The sequence below is a fragment of the Boleophthalmus pectinirostris genome, unplaced genomic scaffold (assembly GCF_026225935.1).
Source record: "Boleophthalmus pectinirostris isolate CB_2022bp ecotype Guang Dong unplaced genomic scaffold, ASM2622593v1 HiC_scaffold_20, whole genome shotgun sequence".
NCBI lineage: Eukaryota > Metazoa > Chordata > Actinopteri > Gobiiformes > Gobiidae > Boleophthalmus > Boleophthalmus pectinirostris.
Window position 1 is genome coordinate 6,208,262 of NW_026571153.1, and position 10,796 is coordinate 6,219,057.

The following is a 10,796-nucleotide window of genomic DNA, read 5'->3' on the forward strand; positions in this document are numbered from 1 at the left end:
CCTATGAAAATCTACATTTTATTAATAAAGAACTTGAATTCTATAGAAAAGCTTTGAATATTAATAATATATCTGCAAATTAAAACATATTGACATATTTATCCCCCAAATATGATTATTATAGTTATTATGATGTAAAGTAAGAAATAATAGTAAGTAAGTCTTTATTTATATAGCGCTTTTTTCACAGACATTTTCTGTCCCCAAAGATACTTTACAGAGCATTATTCAGCATTCATTCATCATTCAGCATTATTCATTCACTCTATACCTGGTGATGGTAAGCTACTATTGTAGCCACAGCTGCCCTGGGGCACACTGACAGAAGCACGGCTGCCAGGCCAATGGGCACCATCGGTCCCTCCGACCATCACCATCACTCACACACACACACACCACTTTCATACTAGGCAATGTGGATGAAGTGTCTTGCCTCAGAACACACAATGATTGAATTGATTGTATTTAATTGACCTTGACTATCAACTGTTCTTGGAGACCTGTAGCAAGTAATGTTAGATGAATATTGACAATGATCAATTATATATAAAGGAGGTCAAAATTCTATAACTATAGAAGCATTACTAAATTCAAGGTTGTTGTCCTTACTGACCATTGCCTAAATTGACATTATGATTAAGGATTATCAGAACATAGCAAACTAAAAACCATAACAATGTAAAATACAATATAAAAAGTGACAAAATTTAAATTATATATATATTATATATATATAATATATATAATATATATATATATATATATATTATATATATATATAATATGAGACTGTGCAAAGAGGCTCCTGAGACAGTCTCAGCACATAACTGCGGGGTGTAAGATGCTGGCAGGGAAAGCATATCATGCTGAGCGACATAACCAAGTGGCTGGGTCCATAGTGTACAGAAACATCTGTGCCAGAGTTACGGGCTGGAAACCCCAGGATCAAGGTGGGAAACACCTCCAAAGGTTTGGAGAATGACCGAGCCAAAGATCCCCTGTGGGACTTCCAGATACAGACTGACAGAATGGCTCTGATGGACCAACCAGACATAGTGGTGGTCGGATAAGTCAAACAGAGCAGAGCCGTGGTGGTTGACATCGCAATACCAAGCGATGGTAAATATCAGGAAAAAGAACACGGAAGCTAGAGAAATACCAGGGGCTCAAGGAAGAGCTGGAGAGAGCTCTTTGCACAGTAAAGGCCAGTGGTGCCTGTGGTAGATCTGGGCCTCTACTCGGGGCTGTAACCCCAAACTGGAAGCTGTCCTTACAGACAGATACCAGGAAAACAACGGACATCTCAGTCCAGAAAAGTGCAGTACTGGGAACACAAAGATACTCGCAGAACTCTCAAGCTCCCAGGCCTCTGGTAGACGACCCTTGAGTACTCAATGAGGGTGTTTCATCCTGGAGAGACCAACCACCGTGGAAGGTAGAAACACATTATATATTTTATATATATATATATATATATATATATATATATATATATATATGCAATTTTTAACAATACATTACATTTACACAAAATACCAAGTCGTTATCCATCAAAACAGTCCTTAAAATACCTTAAAAGAAAGTGAATATGTAGCAATATATAATAAAAGTAAATTACAGGAGAAATAATGAGCAGATAAGTAACTAATAAAGAAAAAAGTAAGTGGAGTCAAAACCCTATGGGGCGATATGTTGACCCTAAAGTCTGATCCCGTCAGATCTCAGAAGCTCAGCAGGTTAGTACTTGGATTGGAGACCACTGGGAAAATCAGGAGCCACAGGGGGGCGCCAATAACTGTTGGTGTGTCCTTAGGCAAGACACTTCACCCACATTGCCTAGTATGAAAGTGTTGTGAGTGTTGGTGGTAGTCGGAGGGGCTGATGGTGCAGATTGGCAGCCTCGCTTCCGTTAGTCTGTCTCAGGGCAGCTGTGACTACAATAATTACTTACCATCACCCAAAACATGCTACACAGGTCTCCAGGAAGAACAGCAAATAAGTAAAGTCAATTAAATACGATCAGTCAATGAACCTGCCCAGGGACGACAGGTGGGAATAACCTCTGGTGCTACAACCTGGTACAATACATCTCTCCTGTTAAGGTTAATGTTGGGAAGGTTACTTTTAAAATGTATTCCCCTACAGATTACAGATTACATACCCCAAAATGTAGTTTGTAACATAATCCATTAAATTACTTAAAGTGAGTAATGTAAGATGAATACTTTGGATTACTTGATATTGTCATGGTTTTAAAAAAATACATGAATGTAGCGACCACATCCTGAAAATTCTTGTTTGTTCTCCTCAAATTGTCTGTTGTCCTGGTTTAGACCTGGTTTAGTCCTGTTTTAGACCTGGTTTAGACCTGGTTTAGTCCTGGTTTAGTTTAGTCCTGGTTTAGTCCTGTTTTAGAGTCCTGTTTTAGACCTGGTTTAGTCCTGGTTTAGACCTGGTTTAAACCTGTTTTAGACCTGGTTTAGACCTGGTTTAGACCTGGTTTAGTCCTGGTTTAGTCCTGGTTTAAACCTGGTTTAGTCCTCTGTTTTAGTCCTGGTTTAGTCCTGTTTTAGTCCTGGTTTAGTCCTGTTTTAGTCCTGGTTTAGACCTGATTTAGTCCTGTTTTAGACCTGTTTTAGACCTGGTTTAATCCTGGTTTAGACCTGGTTTAAACCTGTTTTAGACCTGTTTTAGACCTGCTTTAGTCCTGGTTTAGTCCAGTTTTAGACCTGTTTTAGACCTGGTTTAGTCCTGGTTTAGACCTGGTTTAAACCTGTTTTAGACCTGGTTTAGTCCTGGTTTAGTCCTGGTTTAGTCCTGTTTTAGACCTGTTTTAGACCTGGTTTAGTCCTGGTTTAGACCTGGTTTAAACCTGTTTTAGACCTGGTTTAGACCTGGTTTAGTCCTGGTTTAGTCCTGTTTTAGTCCTGGTTTAGACCTGATTTAATCCTGGTTTAGTCCTGGTTTAAACCTGGTTTAAAACCTGGTTTTAGTCATGGTTTAACCCAAAATGTGAAAACAGGAAAATACTGCCATGTAATCCATTTATTTCAACAAAGTAACTGTAACTGTAACCCAATACACTAACTCATAATTAGTACTCTGATTACGTAACTCCGGTACATGTAATCTGTTACTCCCCAACACTGGTTAAGGTTAATGTAAACTGTGCACTGTCCCTGTCTCATTAAATAAAACTAACTCGGTGTGGAGCGAATAAATAATGATCTGGAAAGCGTCTTTGTGACAAATGGTCTGTGAAAAAAAAATTTAAAAAATGTACAAAGTTTTCAAAAACTTTTCACATTGCAACAAGAGTAGTTTTAACATTTTTTGACAGTTGAGTTCAAGGCGCTTTTTTTTCTTCTTCTTTCTCAAACATAAACTCTATTTCCGGTCTGCAACAGCACCCCAGCATGGCACATATAATCCATCCCAACCCTGTACTGTCATTATCAGACTCCATTGGTGGTTGGATTGGAAAAAAAAAAAGGCCGTCCACTTGTAATGTTTGGAGATGCCGACAGGATGAAGGAAAGCCTGGAGATAAGTGTACTGGAGGGCGGGCTCTGCTGGTCCTGCAACTGCTGACAACGGCCTGGGCTGAAAACCTGATAAGTGGTCTAACCGAGTGAACTTGGGAGTGACAGCGGAGGAGCGATGGAATACGAAAGATAGCCTTGAGCAGAGCCCTGAAAGGAGCAAAAAATAAATAAAAAAATGAAAAGGTAGGAGGAGGAGGAGGAGAGGAAAGTGTTGAACGGAGAGAGGCATAGATGGATGAACGTGGAAGCCGATATGGAAATGCTAGCGGGAGGCAGTAGACTTGAAACAGAAGAGAATTTGACAAGAGATGACAGCTACGGAGCACATCCCGGGGGCAAATGGAAACCGGAGCAACCTACGTGCCGCTAACAATGGGTCTGAAGTAGAGATACAAGCAAAAAAAAAGAAAAAAAAAAAAAGAAAAAACGATGGAAATCTGTGGCGTTTACTTAAATACTCATGTTCAAGATAAAAGTATCACATGAAAAAATCAACTTAAGCCTATTTAAAAATGTACTTGAAAGTGCATTGTGTAACTTTTCTGGTGAATGTTATTCCTTGGCATTATTGGTATCGTCATGGAGACCGAAACAGATCAAGTTACAGGTCAGATCTGTGGAAAAGGGAACCCGGGCCACAGCCTGATTGTCTGTTTTGTTTTGGTTTTTTTTGACAATTTTGAGCAATAAAACCACCTGCAATTTAATAAATGTAAGGTAGAGCTGTTTAAAGTCACACTGTGGAACATTTGAGGCAGAGCAGTGACGTATCCATAGAAACAAGCAGGTGACAGACCAAACTACACCAAAAAGTTACATAATGCACCTTTAAAGAGTAAAAAGTAAAAGTGTTATAAAAGCAGGACTGTAATAAAGTGTGTATTAAAATAGGGTGCAGTACCAACCATGTCCCCTAGGGGAGCTGCAGTTTTTGGAGTATATAATGTTTACAGTCTTTTTATAATTAGTCTGTGCATCTTGTACCTCTTTTTTGTTGTAGTGTGCGTCCATGAAATGGTTGGGTGTTTTTCTCTGTTATCTTGAGGTGTTTGGTGTGAAAATCCTCGTGTTTAAAGTTGTTCTTAAGTTGTTTACATGTATGTTACGCAAGTTAGCTTCAATGCTAAATTTCGGCTGGACGCTAGCTACTCTTCGTTTTTATTCGTATTATTTAATTCATGTTATTTAGGTCTTTTGTCAATAGGCCTCAGGTAGATTTATGTATGTTTTGGGGGATTATGATTGGGATAAATATGTTTACTGTTAATAACTAATACGAGAAAACAGAATGACGTCACATCAGACATTTTGGAAAGGCAAAAATCGTCCGTATCAACAAGTCAACATCAACATCGTCCACAGTTATCGGCGAGTTTTAACTTTTCAAAGCGACGTTTTTGAGCCTCAACATTCAGTGACTTAGAGTAAGATGATGAAGTCATGTCAAAACAATTAAATGCAAAACCTACATCAAAATAAGACGAGTTATGTCATGACAGAGATACACAACGCAACTGTCAACACAAACGAGTGGCCCCACTCACTTTTTGCCAACCAGCCACTGCACACGTGCGGAAAAGCCGGATGTAAACAAAAACGTTTTCTCGTATTAGTAGTAGAAGTTTTGAGGCCTACTTTTATTTCGTGCCTATTAGTTGATATATATTTGGTTTATATTTGTATTATTGAATCATAAAGTCTATTATTATCATGTCATTGTGTTTTATTAGTATTGTTAAAATCAGTCTAGCATATTTCTAATATTCTGTTTATTTGCTTTGTTTACAAAACCACACATACAAATACACATACACCAAGACTCAAGTTTCAATAAAGAAAAGTAAAGATACATCCTGCATAAGGCTGGGTATCATTAAGAAGTTGCCGATACTGTACATACCTCGATACATGGGCCATGGTACTATACATATCTCATACATAAAGGGAACTTTCGATTTGACACGATTCAGTACGATGTATTTCAAATTGAGTCAATAAGATTCAGTAAAAAATATTGGCTAAATCATGGCTGTGACACTAAAAGTCTTTAAACCACTTCTTGTGCTAAGTTCATATGAAACACACATATTTTAATCATCAAATCAGTGAAAATGTTAAATGTGTTGCACAAACAAGTTTCCTTCCTCTGAACAAGCAACAAAACTGTAGCTCGGTAACAAAATAGTTTAGTAAAATATACCAAAAATACTCTTGTTGATATATTGATACAGCAGCCCACAATATCGATACTGTATCATCACATTAAGCGATACGATATTTTGATATCTTTGCACACTCTTAATCCTATCTATTCCTTGAATTCTGATCAAAGCACACTCCGCGATCACAACTCTACTGACCCAGACAGCAGTAATGAAACCTCCATAACAACAAGTATTTTGTGCAGATTTTTAGATCTAATAAAGCTTCAAAGCATAGAGATTTTAATAAATAATTCAGCACAAATCTGAAAAATGCACTGTGGAAAGTACCTGCTCTCAAGTGCAGTAAAGTAAAAGTAAAAAGTATCCCATTTAAAATGTAAAGTACAGATAACTACCCAACCTTTTTACTTACTTAAAGTACTTTACTCATTTTTATGTTCCCTTCCATGACTGAAAATGAAGCAGGGACCAGTCAGAAGAAGCATTTCAACAGCTCAGAAGAAAAATACAAATATTCACCACCTTTGAAGTTAAGTATTGTTCTCCAAAAGTGTATTCAAAATAGCATCTGTGCCTGGGACTGCGACGTGACTCATATGGCATAATTCGTTTTCGACATTCGGCGGTTCAATAACAGGCTATGGGCAAAATCCACCTCGACTTCTTTTCACCGAACAAAGTGAGTGTGAGCGCGAGAAAAAGACACCCAAACAAGTCCTCGAATGGAGTGAGTCATATGCCAGCTATTTGCATGGGGAATCGTGATGGTAACAATAGCCTAGATATGATACCGTGGAAACATGTCTAAAAAAAGTTTCGAGTAACTCTGAAAAGCAATTGCCATGTCAAAAGTTCACTTCATCTCATGTAATATTAGACTCAAAATGACTCATTATACCGGAGTGGAAATTTGGAACATTTGGTAAACTTGACAAAATCTTTGCTGCAACTGTGAAGTCAATTTTTCCCCTAAGACAAATTATTTTACAAATTATTATGATTTTAAACTTACAGTATGTAGCTCCAGTTTATTCAGTTAATAATATAAATTTCAGTGTAAATTTCAGTGCACATTTACTTAACTAAATTATCACATCTAATCTGAAACTGTAAACCCACTGTTCACTTTCACATGATGTATTGTGAAATTTTAAATTTAAATTTTAAACTATTCTCATTGCTCAATGTTAGTATCATGGCCCATGTTGTGCCGTATTTGTATTAATTATTGTTCTATTTTGAGGTGACCTGGATGCACTACGGCCCAGCACATCCAGCCGACTATTACAGGGACTCACCTCCTACACCCCAAGATTCCCAGGGTCATGGAAATCCTGGGAAAGTCATGGAATTTTAGCATCTCTTTTACACAACTACAGCATTTTGTTAAGTTCTCATGAGGCTATTATGATTATTTCTGAACATATGCGCCTTTTGTTTAAAAGAGACGACAATAAATGCACTGACAGGATTGTGAATGTTAAAACTTTATAATCCCAAACCATAAGGTGAGTGGAAAGGGTTAACATTTCATATTTAGCCCTAAAAATATGCTCAATTCTACAATTCATGGAAAATTCACTTGAGGTCATGAAAAAGTCATGAAAAAGTTTAGAAATTTTGTCAGTGAAAAAGACAAGGAAACCTGTACACCCACCGCTGATCCTCTGCCTCGACTCCACCTTTCCACAACTCACTTTACCACGATTTGCACATATTTAGAAGCAGCAGAGAGCTTAAACTTTTGCTGTAGTCGTGTCTGCCACCTTTCTCTGTTGCAGTAACAGATAGCAAAAAGGACAAACTGGCAATACGAAACAACACAACCAAAACATTGTCACTGCAAATAGACTAAACTATGTACACTACCAGTCAAAAGTTTTAGAACACCCTCATTTTTTTCCAGTTATTTACTGCAGTTCAAGTCGTGCAAGTCCAATGAAGCTTGAAATGGTACAAAGGTAAGAACTGAACAGACAGCTTAAAAAAAATAGATAAAAGATACAAAACACAAGTCCAAGCTCTGCCAAAACTACCTCAGGAAAAAAGAACAAGATGGTAAACTTGAAAACATGGAGTGTCCAGCAGCACAGTGTCCAGACTTAAACCCCATCGAGCTGGTTTGGGATGAACTGGGCAGAAGAGTGAAAGTCAAACAACCCACAAGTGCCACACTTTTATGGAAACTTCTGCAACAGACTTGGGAAGAACTTTCTGAAGAATATTTGATTTCTATTATAAAAAGAACGAGCCACGAGTGTGTTCAGCTGTTATATCTGCCAAAGGTGGACACTTGCATGAATCAAAAGTTTAGAATACGTTTTGGTCAACAGTAAACAGTAAAACAAAAACTAGAAAAAGTGTGGTGTTCTAAAACGTTTGACCGGTAGTGTACTAGTAATTTCAATTGCAGCAAATGTACTGGCAACATTCAACATATAGTTGCTATGTATAACCAACATTTGAACACATGACCTTAGACTGCTTAGCAACACTCAAAACCTCTAGAGCAGCAGACACAAATTACGCTTATCAGTGTTACAACAACAAGAGCAAAACCACAGCAATTAAAAACGTCAACAGATTCATCATATTTTCACACTAGCAAAAGAAGGAAAAAAAAAAAAAAAAGTTATTCAATAGGCTCTATTCACATTACGTCACAAAACAGGAAGACATTTGGAAATGATGAAAACTGAGGTATGGTTGTAATGGCTGATTAGCCGACCATAATGGAACACTACAGTGACATTTAGGCCCCGTCCACACTAGTATGTATTCAAGTCGTTTTCGTTGTGGATGCAGTGTTGCGGCGTGAAGTAATTCACCGCCAAACGGTTAAGAGGCTAGAACAGGGGTGGGCAAACTTTTCGGCTCGTGGGCCACATAGGGTCCTAAAATTTGCCTGAAGGGCCAGACAGAACACAGGACATGACGTGTTAAGAGCTCAGCTGCATTATATTCGTATTTACGCTTATGTAGGATGCGCACTACAACATCGCTGCAAAAAATCCAGAACACACATAAATCTACAGATCCGGTCCACTGCACATCACACGGGAAGGTAAGTTATGAGGAAATAGGTTTTACTTAGAAACAGAACCCATGCCACAAAGTCACACGCGGCTCAACAAGACTCTTATGACGTACTGTAAGTCAATTTTTATGTCACAACATCTATAAAGTTCTTGTGTTTGACTTTTACCAACTCAAAATGGAAGCAGTGCAGTCATATATCTTGAACCACCACTACTAATGCATGAAAAATAAAACACCAACAAGGTTTATTATTGTAATTTATTCCAGTTCCGGGGGCCGGATTAAAAGGTTTAAAGGGCCGCATACGGCCCCCGGGCCGTAGTTTGCCCACCCCTGGGCTAGAATGTATGTCCATTTGTATATACAGTCTGTGCGTATGACCCACAGATGTATAATCTCCGAAAAGTTTAACATGAACCATCTCCAGCATGATAGACGCACAGAACAGACTCATCATCAGCAGAACATCCCTCTGTCACAGAAAAAACACTCATGAGTTTTGATGAAATGTAAACAAATATGCTCAAAGCTGTGTGGATAGGGAAGGCTTTGATTGTGGACACAGAAACGACGTGTCTGGATGCAAATCGTTTCCGATACCGTGATATGGTGATACAGTGATTTTATTTTATTTTTTTTCAGTGTAAATGTAGCCTTTGATGAAGAAAACTGGACCTGGGAGTCAACGTCTTCCTGGGTTGCAACATAAGCGTGAGTAGAGCCTGTAAACTAAAAAAAAGCTGCACAAACACTACGGAAAAATCAGCTCTTACCTTCTTTGCAGTACTTCCCCTTGAATCTCGTGTGGGTGCAGTCGCAGTGAACCTCCCCGTACTGGATCGAGCAAAATCCTCCGTTAAAGCATGGGTTCTGTTTGGTGCAAAGATATTCCAGGTCGCTCTGAATTCCTTGACTGTTGAGTAAATTCGGCGGTATCTCCCCCACTTTCAGGTTGGAAATGAGGCCCAGGAACGGAGGCTCGTACTTCACCGTGCTGGAGGTGAGGGCGGAGAGGCGTACGTCGGGCGGGATCCCCCCTACGAACAAATCGCTCACCACCGCCATCTCCTTCCTCTTCGATTTCACCTCCGCCACCTTCGTCTCGCCGTCGACCATCAGAAGAGTCTCCCTGAAATTCCGGGTTAGCAGAACCATGTGCCAGCGGTCGTCGTTCACGCTCGTCTCCATGTGCAACGTAGCGGGTTCGGCGCAGTGGATGGCGAAGCGGAGCTGGAGGCGCCCGTTCGCGATCAGCAACTCCAGGAAGTCGCAGTTGCCTCCGTCGTCGAGGTAGAGGACCAGGGCTTTGCTGACGTTGGTTTTGATGCTAAAGCTCAACTCGCCGACCGATCCTGCCTCCCAGCGGGCGTAGCGTGCCCACTGGCCGGGAGCGCCGCCAAATTCCAACATCTTTACCGTGGTGACGAGCATGCACAGAATCCAAAACGGCTCCAATCTTAACCTCGTCATGGTGGCTGGGTTGTTTCTACTTGCCAGAGAACTTGACGCAACACACTATTTGAAGAAAAGACTAGTAGATTTCAAAGTACCCCACGCAAAACTGAACAAATTAGCAGTGTATTCCGTGTTCAGAGTAGTTGTAATTCTTATCCAGACTCTCTCCTCTGTCTCTCCATCAGCTGGTGCCCTCGGGAGGAAAAAAAGAATTAGGTACAATTTGCAGTTTCCTCCAAAAATCCAATAGCGGAAATAGTATCACGCTCCAATCCGATGTAGTAATATTCCAGGAAGGTTGTACAGACGCCAGAAACGCGGTCGGAAAAATAGTTGGAGAATTGAAGAAACCGGTGTCAGAAAGCACTACTGTCTGACGAAGGGTAAAATGCGATCATTGTTTTGGACTCCTCTCCTTCACGGACCATGGGGGCTCATGACGGCGTGGATTCCATCATTTCGCTGGGAGTAGGTAACCTGGAAGAGAGGAGAAAAAGAGAGGAAGATGTGATTAAATTACATATCCTGAAGTTAATCTGTATGCGTTGAAAGCCTTATCGTGTAATTTATTTCATGTTCCGTCTTGCCTACT

The 10,796-nt window shown here is 39.7% G+C and overlaps 1 protein-coding gene across 1 annotated transcript in view; it reads right to left on the reverse strand.

Annotated features, from left to right (window-relative positions):
- nrxn2b (neurexin 2b) overlaps positions 1-10,219 on the reverse strand; it is a 1,850,542-nt gene extending 1,840,323 nt beyond the window's left edge. Inside the window, exon 1 of the mRNA XM_055156806.1 lies at positions 9,523-10,219. Within this exon, the coding sequence (XP_055012781.1) occupies positions 9,523-10,219 (697 nt within the window). The remainder of the gene's footprint in view (positions 1-9,522) is intronic.
- Between the last annotated feature and the right edge of the window lie 577 nt (positions 10,220-10,796).